Source organism: Anser cygnoides, chromosome Z, assembly GCF_040182565.1.
Source record: "Anser cygnoides isolate HZ-2024a breed goose chromosome Z, Taihu_goose_T2T_genome, whole genome shotgun sequence".
In the NCBI taxonomy this organism is placed as follows: Eukaryota; Metazoa; Chordata; class Aves; order Anseriformes; family Anatidae; genus Anser; species Anser cygnoides.
Genome location: NC_089912.1, coordinates 18,142,814 through 18,155,439, shown reverse-complemented (window position 1 = coordinate 18,155,439; position 12,626 = coordinate 18,142,814). Strand labels below are relative to the sequence as shown.

At 35.1% G+C, this 12,626-nt stretch overlaps 1 protein-coding gene across 2 annotated transcripts in view; it reads right to left on the bottom strand.

The window, feature by feature from the left end:
- Nucleotides 1–12,626, bottom strand: part of AP3S1 (adaptor related protein complex 3 subunit sigma 1) — a 33,187-nt gene that overhangs the window by 7,037 nt on the left and 13,524 nt on the right. For both annotated transcript variants that reach the window (XM_066987873.1, XM_066987872.1), the window contains exon 5: nucleotides 2,987–3,094. In XM_066987873.1, the coding sequence (XP_066843974.1) occupies nucleotides 2,987–3,094 (108 nt within the window). The remainder of the gene's footprint in view (nucleotides 1–2,986; nucleotides 3,095–12,626) is intronic.

Below are 12,626 nucleotides of genomic sequence, written 5' to 3'. Positions count from 1 at the left end.
GGATAAAATCCCAGTGACCCCTCTCCCATAAATTCCCTCCCTTAATCACAATGATTCTTTGGCTTTAGAAAGGTTGACCAGAAATCCATTCACAGATAAACACTAAATTTTAAGGTCGGGAGATACAGTATAGACAACATTTTGCAGGGTACAAATACAATTTCCTTCTTAGCTCATCCACGCAACTTAAGAGCTGAATCAGAAATCAAAGCTAGGGACTCAATCACGGTGATATAAATAAGTAACTTCTGTTGAAAGGATTAATTAATGCTTTGAACTGATAACATTGTTATAATATTTGTGAATTAAACACATTTTTTTCTCATTTGCTAAATTCCAACTGAAAGCCTGTTTAGAAACCTAATATAAAACTAATCAAATGCTCAACATCAAATGGCTGGATTTTGTGTAGTAAGGGAAAGTTGGGTGGCACACTGCAGAATTTAGAATGCTTCTGTAAATGGAGCTCAGTTACAATTTCATTAGATTCATCATTTCAGCAGGCAATTCAAAAAGGCAATTCAAAATTCAAAAGGCAATTCAACCTCAACACAGCTAAGCTATAGATGCCACAACCATGACTGAGGCTGAAGAAGTGGAACAGACTAAAGCTTGAGTGCTGTGACATAGGTGGCAGTCCTATGAACTACAGCTGATATAATAATAATTTGTTTTTAAAATAAATTTTCTTTCTGATGAAACAAAACTAAGAGGATCCACTAGTTTTGATTTCTTAGTGACCAGCAATAAAAATATTATTGTATTACTATTTTTGATTTACACAAACTGGATTTTCTTCTATCTTCTATCTAAATACATGTTTAGGAAAGACATATTGAAAGATTTACAATCCTGATCAAAAAGACAAAAGGAAAAGAAATAGCAATCAGGAATCTTCTGAGGATATACATGAAACAACCAATTAATGATCTACAGAAATATTTATCAGGTATTGTGAACTATCTCAGTAATTGTTACATTTGAGAAGAGACAGTCACTGAACTAAAAAAAAAAAATTAATTTGTGGTGAGCAGACTGTGAAATGTTTTACTCCATCCCAGTCACCAAGCGTTTCAATTTATTACTGCTACTTCTTTACCTTCCATAATTCATTGCCGAATGTAAAAGAATAAATTGCTATCTGCTTTTTCCCTGCTTATGCTCTGAGTTCTCCATGTGTTTTTTTTGTTTTGTTTTGTTTTGTTTTTTTATCTTCTACCATCTGATTTTCTTCTAAAAGTACCTTAACAGAAAGAATGACTTACTGATGGATAATGGAAAACAGCAAAAATTGCAGCTGGCTGCACTGAATTTATGTGTTTTGGATGCCTAGTGAAAGACTGGTTTATAGCGGATTTGGTAACAGAACAAATATAATTAAGAAAAAACTCCTTCAATAAATGCTTTTAGGTGAAACTGATTTTGTGCATAACACACAGTAGAACACGCTTGCTTAGTAAATTCAGCTTTTGGGACACTACACTACTCTTCCATCAATATATGAAAAATATATGTATACAGAAATTATTCAAATATAGCAGTAATTCATGAGAATAAATCCAAGTATTCATCTCTATGAACAACAACTCATTCAGTGTTTGAAAAAGTGTTAAAATGAATGTACTGAACATCTTCATAATCTGTAATACAATCTTTCTGGATGTGTATTGCCATGCATAATATCCTATCAAACTGCTTTTTCCTGCTTTTCACATAGTGTTGTCCTGTTCTTGAGAACAGTTTGCAAGTTGTGTAAAACAGACAATTAAATGTATCACAACACTCAAGATGATGCAGTGTGAGATTGCAGAATTAGGAGAACAGTATACATTTACCACAAAAAAGCTGAATAATTAATTTCTCTCTGGTTTGCAAGATGTACTCGATTTAAAACTAGGAAGTTCTCTGTGTCTTCCCCACAAATGTCATTTAGTTCATATTTATGCCACCTGTAACATTTCAATCCACTCAGCTGACCTCAGCTTTAGAAAGAGTCTCCAATTCAAGCAGAAGTTTGTTTACAAATTTGAAAAAGCTTTGAAAATCAGATTATATGCTCTTCTGATATGTCCTCTCTCTTATCAGTAAGAATTATAGACTTACTACTAGCATTTTAGCTTACATGACAAGTCTGGTGATGTTTAAAAAAGTAGAATTCTGTCTCATGGCTAAAATAATTCTAAATTCCCTTCTCTTTCTAAACTTCTCTCCTAAACATTCAACAGTATTAAAGACAAGCATTTTAATATCCAGATTTGCACACTCCAAAGCTGGACGTGGAATTACAGGTATGTCTTGTCACTCTTCCACAAGTGTATATCTTTTCCACTTGACAAGTGGAAAAGAGATTTCCACAAGTTATGCAAGTATCCCTTGCTCAGACTAATATGGGTATGCAGAGAATTCCATCTTCTCACTGGAATCTACTCAACCAATGACCAAATGTTCAGATTACCAATATAACAGAATTCATATTAACTTCAAAGGGCCTAAAACTGGGCTTTACTTTCTATCAAGTCCATTTAACTCCAATTTATTATTTCATGTTACAGTGTTTTTGTGACACTAAGTATACTTCCATTTATTTCAGCTGCCAGAAGCATACCAGCAGACAGGAATATGTTGTCTACATACTTTGGTTCTTCTAATTTCAGCTGTTATAGTCGTTAGTGGTTTCCAACAAAATAAATATACTGGAAATAAAATGCTTTCTGCAGGAGAAACTTATAGAACTACAGATGTATCCCAATAGCAATGACAGGCACTGCTGTTAGATACAAATAGCAAAAACTAAACAGCTACTCTTCTAAGTAATTATTACTTATAATGAAAGGTACAATATACTTAGTGCTACACTGAATTTTTAGCATTATAAGCAAGCAGCTGTATATAGTTTGCTACTGAAGAATAAGCAGCATTATATAACATGCATTCACTGCAATCACGTTTTTAGTTTAGACACTACACAGTGCTGCTTGATTCTTACCTCAGATTTCTCCAGTTTATTTTGAGCATCAATCTGAGTGACAATTTCATTCATGTTGGTCTCCAGAACCATTCCACCCATGACCATTTCAGCCAATATATTATGGACCTACAAAAGAACATAAGAAAAAATTTAAATGTCCAATACGTATCTGGACAGATGATGCCTAAATTTATCAATCCAGGAACACATATATTCTGTAAGTAAATTAACATAATCAATTTCTTTAAAACAATTTGGGATAAAAACCTCATAACCTGCTGTTTGTTTCTGCAACATCCTCTTTGCTCGTAGTTCTTCTACAATCTCATCATCTACGCCACTTTGCTTATCAATGCTAGGAGAAGAAACTGTCATTCATCTTTCTTTCAGTATGTGTCTTCTGTCCAAGGACTACGAACAAGAGTTCTAATTAGCAGCATAAGTTCTACAATATTAACAAATTGTTCACAGTTGTGTAAAAACTACTTTGGGCTACACGTATGAAGGACAAGAGACTGAGTGATGTTCACCCATGGCTACCAAGACTAGGTTCAGGTATGGCTGTAACACAACTGAACACCACAAACATGGAGATGTCGGCATCTAGGATGGGGATTGACAGCATGGACTCAAACTGAAAGACTGAATAAGCCAATCGGTGACATTAATGAAATTGGTATGTCTAAAATTCCTCTTCCCTGTAATCCTGATTTCTGAATTTCTTTGCTTTTGCATACTTTCTACTGAAACTCGAGTTCATATCACAGAATCACAGTATCATCTAGGTTGGAAGAGACCTCCAAGATCACCTAGTCCAACCTCTGACCTAACACTAACAAGTCCTCCACTACACCATATCACTAAGCTCTACATCTAAACATCTTTTAAACACCTCCAGGGATGGTGACTCAAGCACTTCCCTGGGCAGCCCATTCCAATGCCTAACAACCCTTTTGGTAAAGAAGTTCTTCCTAATATCCAACCTAAACCTCCCCTGGTGCAACTTTAGCCCATTCCCCCTCGTCCTGTCACCAGGCATGTGGGAGAATAGACCAATCCCCACCTTGCTACAGCCTCCTTTAAGGTACCTACAGAGAGCGAATATATAATGTAAAATATTGCAATCCCAAAAACTTCACCTAAATTGTCACCAAAACTTCAACCTTGGATATAGGGAGAGCAGACTTCAGGCTGCTCAGAGAACTAGTTAATAAGGTCCCTTTGGAAACTGCTTTTGAAGGCACTGGGGTCCATTAATACTGGTCAATTTTTAAGTAAGTGCATAGGAACAGGCAATTTCAAATTGTCAGATATCAAGCAGGCACAGTTGGCCAGGCTGAGCAAGAATCTTCTAGAGCTTAGGTAGAAGAAGGAAGTGTACAGCCACTGGAAGCGAGGTCAGGCGACATGGGAGGACTAGTAAGATGCTGTTGCCTTTGAATGAAGAAAATTTATGTGGCCAAGGCTCAACTAGAGTTGAAACTGGCCAGTACTGTGGGGAACAATAAAAAGCTTTTTGCCTTTTTTTTTTTTTTAATATGTTAACGGCAAAAGGAGAACCAGAGAAAACATTGCTCCATTACTTGACGAGGACTGTCACCTCACAAATAGAGATGTAGACAAAGCTCAAACATTTAACGCCTTCTTCACCTCTGTCTTCAACACCAGTGTGATGGGCTCTGGGATCCCAAGTGCCCTGAGCTGGAGGACCATGACTGCAGCAACAACAAACTCACAGCCAAGCCCAAACTTGTGTGGGACTTGCTGCTCCTGCTGGATGCATGTAAGTCTATGGGGACTGATGGGATTCCTCCCAGGGTACTCAGAGAACTAGCTGATGATATTGCAACACCTCTCTCCACTATTTTTCAATGATCTTGGGAATCTGGAAAGGTCCTGGTCAACTGGAGGCTGGCAAATACTCTTCCAATTTTCAAGAAGGGCAAGAAAGATCCTGGTAATTACAGGCCTGTAAGTCTCACTTCAGTGCTTGGTAAAATTATGGGGAAAATTATTTTGGGACTTATCGAAAAACACCTGAAAGACAATGTGGTCATTGTCCACAGCCAACATGGGTTCATGAGGAGAAGTTTCTGCTTAACAGCCTTAACTTCCTTTATGAAAAGGTCACCATCTAGTTGATTAAGAGAAGCCAGCAGATGTCACCTTTTTGGATTTCAGCAAAACTTTAGATACTGTTTCTCACAGTATCCTTCAGCACAAAACGTCCAGCATACATTTAGATAAAAACATAATATATGATGGATGATCAATTAGCTGACAGGTTTGGCTCAAAGGGTTATGGTAAATGGGGTTACATGAGGCTGGCAGCCAGTCACTAGTGTGGCTCCTTAGGGCTCCATTTTAGGGACAGTTCTCTTTAATGTTTTCACAAATGACTCAAATGTAGGACTAGAACGTGTTTTGAGTAAGCCTGCCAGAGTTCAAGAAGCGTTCGGACAACACTCTCAGACGCAGCGTCTGATTTTTGCGTGGGGCTCTGCAGAGCCAGGAGTTGGACTCAATGATCCTTGTGGCTCCCTTCCAGCTCAGGATATTCTATGATTCTATAATTCTGTGTTTCTGAAGACCTGGAACATATGATCACTTTTCTGAGATAAACACATTGTACCTGATACTCCAAAGCGTAACTGTGCTATTATTTTGGATATGCATGAAGTTTCCCTGTGAATTAGAGGTAAATCTCTAAATCAAAGATGTAAAGGCGAGTTGAGGGTAATATATTAAAAACTACCACACTTCCTGCTTTTGTGCCATACCTCAAAAACAAATCATCAATATATTTCAGAAGGAAGCAGCACTCTTCTTTCTATTGCTGCTGAGTAAAGCTTTAAGAATCAAATATTTATTAGAAAGATTAAAAATCCTTAATAAAGCACTAGCTTCACTCCTAGTATGTATATATTCCTCCCAAAATACCAAAATGGTAAGTATAATACAAAAGTGATGCTAAATAATCCATTCTTCTGGTTTGCAATGAGGTGAATTTAAAGGTTTTCTAGCATCACAATCAGAAAAGATACAAACATGGTAATCTAGCATTAATATATTCTGCATTGACAATCCAAATGCATTGAAAAATGCCATCAATATTTACTTCTTTTTATTGAAGACTCATTTTTACTTATTGTATAAAAAGAGTTTACAGCCCTAAACAAACAGGAGTTAGCATGCACATTGCATGGGCTACCTGCAATACTAAACACTTATGTGAAGTTGCATTTGGCTACAAATTTGCAAAGAATGATTTCATAGACAACTGATGGAAGATACAGTGCATTCAACAGAATCAACTGAAAAGGAAACTGCTCTTTCAGTCAATTCTCAATTTTACTCATACAGAAGGATTGATAATAAGCTTGATAATACAAGTTGATGATGCAAAATACTGACTTAAGATATTATTGGTACGAAAAACAAAATATCAAAGATATTAATTTGGAAACCATTATAAACACATAATGTTAAAATTGATACAGATAGAGCTTTTTTTTTTTCTTAACAAGTTAACAACAACAAGTAACAGACCACATTTAGAAAACCATCTGTGCCGCTGGTGGTGGTCATAAAGCCTGCCCACTTGAAAGTGGTCTAGCAAAAGATGATACAGAATCAGAGTTCTAAGTCAACCAACAAATCAAGTCAATCAGTTTGGCACTGTCCCCCACAACATCCCCCAAGACATCCTTATCTCGAAATTGGAAAGACATGGACATGGACCACTGAATGGGTAAGGAGTTGGCTGGATAGTTGCACCCAAAGAGTTGCAGTCAATGGCTCAACGTCCAAGTGGAGTCAGTAAAAAGTGCTGTTCCTCTGGGGTTGGTCTCGGGACTGGTACTGTTTAACATCTTTGTTGGTGACAGGGACAGTGGGATCTAGTGCACCCTCAGCAAGTTTGCCAATGAGACCAAGAGAAGGCCTGGGGGTTGGAGTTAGATGATCTTTAATGTCCCTTCCAACCCAAACCATTCTATGATTCTATGTATTTAGTTATATTTCATTTCATCAACCATTTACTAAGCAAGTATTTTTCACGTTATGTAAATAACGTTGTTGGTTTTTTCCTAGTTTCTGAATGTGCATTGTACAGACTTACGTAGGACTAATACACAATTCATGTCTCCCTACACAAGTCAGGGAAAAATTTTCAGGTTAGTCTTACCTAAGCCCAACATTAACCATTTAACCATTAACCATACATTAAATTGTTCTTTTCCTTCTCTCAATAGAAATACAGCATAACAGTGTAAATACCATCACTTACTATTGCATATTATAGACCTGAATTGTATTTTCTTTTTTAAAATGTACTTGGCTCTAAAACAGCAAATACAGTCCCTACCTTTAGACTTTAGAGGAGTACCATACATTTTGCTCTCTTCGGCAGAGCTGGTGATGTCAAGAAAGAAATTCCACTGTAACTTTAGCCCAAACTAATATCCCTAATATTCAGACACTATTCACTTTAAAGCCAAGGAGGGTGGAAGCAAAACAATATTTTCATCATTGAAGAATACATTTTAATGTAGTGGACACCTGAAACTGCATTGGTAAGTACATGAGAGATTAAATTCCAGCCTACATCCTGGTGAGGAAATGAAATTTAATTTCCTCTTAATATTCCTGAAATCTTTAGTAAGTTCTAGAACTTGGCCTTTCTTCTAAAGCATGGGAAAAACTTATATGTATTTCTGACAGAAAAGGGAAGAAATGACACCTCTTATTTTGCTAGTCAGCAGAGAACTTCACAGAACAAGCAATGGAAGTCTAGCAGAAAAGAACAAGAACACAAACGAGCAGGTTTTGGTCTTTTCAGATTTTTCATTGCTGTTTTTTAAAAAAAAATAAAAGTGAATCATGATATTACTACAAAAATATCTTTTCTCAGACAATTTGTTTCAAACAGCTTACTGATATGACATACTGAGATGCCAAACTCTGAGATAACAGATTGAATTTCATATCAAATCTCCAAAATGACCAAAGACAGCGAGTATCTGATCTTGCTTTCACAAATGGTCTGGTTTCTCTGCAGTAGATTACAAAGTATATTTAAAAAAAAAAAAGTCTAATTCAATCATGCCAGTTTTGGTGACTATTTTTGCCTCCTAAAATACAAAGGTAAGCAATTGTAGTCCTGTCAGTAATAATAAAATCATTTTTTTCTTCTAGAGCACTGACATGGTAAATAAGCAATGCATTAGGCTACATTTAGAATACTGTGTCCAGTTCAGGGAATAGCCAGTGCAAGAAAGACATAGTTAAGTTGGAGTCAATTCAGCAAATTATTATTATTATTATTATTATGTAATTCTAAGAATGAAGAAGCTGAGCCATTTTTCTACTTTATAACTTGTAAAGAAAAAAAAAATACTTCCTGAACACATAGTCCACTTACAAAAAGATGCAGCCCAATTGCAACAACAAACCACGGCAACTGCTGCACGACACAGAGAAAGAATTTCACTTAAAAGGTTAGGCGAATGCCTCTCATCAAAGCATTCCCTGTGCAATTGCCCTTTATTTAAGTTTTGAAAGAAGTCCACAACATGGAAGCAAGGTACAGATAAAGATATAATTGAAAAGGTAGCACTACATGCACATGGAAAAGGGTAGAGAAGGCAAACTTCAGGAATCTAACCAGTTATGGCACTGATGCTGTAACTGTGTGGGACACCAGTATGGCTGCATAGGGCAGGGACAGCAATGTACTTGTATGACAGTTGTTAATACCCAGCCTTTGGTGGATACTGCCCTTATCCTTCTTATGATGGATGCAGCGAAAAAGAATGAATACAACATCTTCACACACACAGAAGCTCATAATTGAAACTGTAATGTTTGTAAATCTGAATATACAATTAGCATTAAAGACAGGCAGAAAAACAGGCATATCATTTCTTTTCTAAAACAGACTAATATACAGATGAAACCTCAGTATTCTACAATGCATCAAAACATTAAGAAAATACCCTCCTCAATCTTTACAGTCATAAAGAAACTATTTCTTTATTCTAGCTTTTGGTGCTTTACAGGATTGCTCTATTATCATTATGATCTCAAAAAGTATTGAATACGCAGTTCAGATTAAAGCACCATGAAGTACTGCTGAACAGATGATTCAGTATTTCACATTTGGCGTTTCACATTACAGAATACGGTATCATAACATTTAACTTTCGTATTTTTCAAAACAATTTGCATATTGGAAAGCAAAAATTACTACTTATGCTCATGGATGCTTTAAATACATTAATCAGATGCAAAATCCATCCAGCACTTTATCTAGATCTAAAAATTCATCAATTGACACTTAAAGAAAATTAGGCAAGAAATCTTAAAAGTACTCTTTATCCTGATATATTCTCTCTCCTTCGAAATATCTCCTATGTAAGGATTCCTGAAACACAGATTATTTGTTGTTTGTTGCTGAATTATTGTATTTTACAGCCCTTGTCAGATTTTTCTTGTTAGTATGTCTTATCATTTTTGAACCTATTTATAGTATTATTGGTAAATCCGATAAAATGGGACAATTTTATGGGAGTTCCGTAATTTAATTATAAATAATAAAAAATACATTATTTTGTTTCAAACTTATTTCCTGCAAATTTTTAACTGATATGCCATTGTTCTGTTTTTTTTTGTTTTGTTTTGTTTTTTGCCAATGACAGTTTTTCATCTTCTTCAGACCTTTCAACACTTTATTATTGTTAATGGTTTTTCCTTCTCTACTTCCAGTATCTTGAATATTTAACCTCTTCCTTCAAGAAGTTCTCACAAGAAGTTCCATAGTTTTAATTATGCTTCCTATGTTTCTCTCTAATTTTATTCCCACTTTTAGTATGCAATATGCAGTTCTAACATGCAGTATTTAAAAACATTTAGAAACCATGGATTGACACAGTGATTAATGACTTTTTTTTCCTTGCCCCATTTTAAAGGGATGCTTTTCTAAATAACAGAATACAGATGTTTTTAGTTGTTGATCTGAAATGGAAGTAAAATATGGTGATAACAAGTAATACTATGCAAATATTGTAATCCACTTACTTCCCTTCTCTTAAATACATTGCACAAATAAAAGAATACTAGCAAAAATTTGTCCAGATTCAAGCAGTAGCAAGACTAACATTTTTAGTATTAACTACTTTTTTTGTACAAACGTACAAATACACTTTACGTTAGCAAATACAATTTTTTCTCAACTCTACTTACAAATTTAATTATTTTTTTCTACAGAAATATAAAAGCTCTGAGTTAAAAAAGCATTAAGTGGCAATGAAGTGTAAAATACTGCCTGTTCAAATGAAAGACTGAAGGTACGTGGAATACATATCTTACATTTCTGAAAGAGGTTAGACTGTTAAGAACATTAACTTTTCAAAATCTGAAATTGCTATTTTGTAATAAAAATTTTCAGGTGTTTTTACAAAAAAAATCAAGAGCACTTCCCACTTTTGTTCCAGGCTCAGTCTAAAATCATGAATTTGTGCATTAACAAGTGTGGAAAAGCAAAACATCAAGAAAGAACAGTACTCCCAGGCACATATTTTCTTGCCTTCAAATTGCAATCAGATTCTGGAGGTTTCACTGTTCCGGCTAGATACTATACTCTCAAACGAGATCATGATATTCTCAAGGACTTTTCAAGAGGTGCTAGAAAACTTCTGGAAAAATATAAGTGTTTCCTTACTTCCCTAACTGAATGTATTCTAGTATTTCAGTTGTAAAAAATGCTTAAGACTGTGTTCTGTGATGTCTTTTCCATCAGAAAGTGCTACACGCCTGGACTCAGTATGTACAGGACTGAAACAAACTGCCACTGCTGTATAAAGTTTCACTGCAGTTATAGCAAGCTTTTTTTTTTTTTTTTAATACAGCTGACATGAAAAAGAGAAGCCTAATTGTCTCCTACAGAAATTAATTTGCCCCAGTCCCTTCAAGTCATCTGTGTTACATAAGGAAACTCATTCCCTCTTATATTCCATTCTCCGACTGAATTTCTAGCACTATACCAATACTTGTCATGAATAAGCATTTCTCTTGGCTCTAGAAAACGGATATATGTATATATATGTATTTAAGAAAACTGAAAACGGATATCCTTATAAAAAGGCCACCTAAAAAGTTCAGCTGCTAAAGAAGCAACAGTCAAGCTGCTGAGTTTACATGGTTTAAGTCTTTCACTTGCTACATCATTTCTTACAATAAAAAGTAGTTCTTGTATTTTTATGCAGTATTTTGTATTGTATCTTGTATTTTTACGCAGTTCTAGCAAAGAGATTGGAAGAAGTCACCTTCCACAACTCAAGCACAGAAGACACAGATCGACTTTTACCCAAACTAATTAGTTAACCCTCACTGTTCTTAACACCAGACCATGTAAAACAAGTATTTGACGTTTCACCCCAAACAGCTCCCACACATAACAAATACATAAAATAATTAAGATTCCATTTATAACCAACATCCACCAACAGTTGCTGTTTTTTTCCCATTGCACCCTTGAAATTTATGAGCAAGCTATATATAACTTATGAGCAAATATCTGACAAGAGAAAAGTTAACATGTTATAACTCAGAAGATTCAATGCATTTTGTCTCTTGACAAGCTGGCTTTACCAGCAGTCTAAAGAAAAATTTCATCTGTAATGTTATTCTCTTGCTGATTCATCTACCCCTTTGTTTTTTAATATAGATTTACAAGAATACTAATGAACTTAAACTGTATCAGAAACATTTTTTTTTTGATCCTACATAATGGTATTCAGTAAATCTTACAAACCAGTAACACTGAAAAAAAAAGAATGGAAATGACATCAGATTAAACAGAACTGTACAACTAATGTTACTGTATTGTTGGTGATAGCCTTGCATTACCTGCAGTTCAACTTTCTGTATTGTATTCTCTTACACACTTGTGCTCTGGTTAAAAATCACTGTGCTGGTAAATGCCATTTTCAAAAACTTTTGAACTCAAGGTTCCACTGATCTTTTATTTTTGAAATGGATTACTCTTACTAAATTATCTACTTAGGTATAGAGGGTTCACATTTTCCTCACAATTTAAAATTCTAGCCTTAACATTTAATAGGATTCTCCTGCATTTTCTTTTATTTTTACTAAATCAAATTAAAATACTTCACTTTTAGCTTCCCTTTGACAATTATTTTTCACCAAGAAAATATAATCTCATCATTAGTAACTTCTGCAGCTAGTAACTTACACAACACAAAGTAAAATATAGTTTCAGGAATGTCGCTGAACGGAACATGCTACAGAGCTGCTGTGCAGTCCAAGCTAAAGATCAAACTCCTTGCCACAAAAGTATTGCAAGATTTGGGGTCCTTAAGCTCAGAGGCTAATATATAAGCCACTCATTTTATAAGTGTTTTTGAACTTTAGCCTGTCATTTTGGAAACAGCCAAGGTGTTCCAGGCAGGCTGGAAATCCTAATGACTTGTCACGAATATGTTATCAGTTCAAACACTTACTCAAGGTCATTTGCATTTCAGTGTCTGGTCAAGGTACAATTGTTTCTTCCACAAATAATTTCCTAATTTTGAAATAAATTTAGTCAGTTGAAAGGGTTATTTCAGATATTTGTAACTATTTGGAAATGACTTCTAGT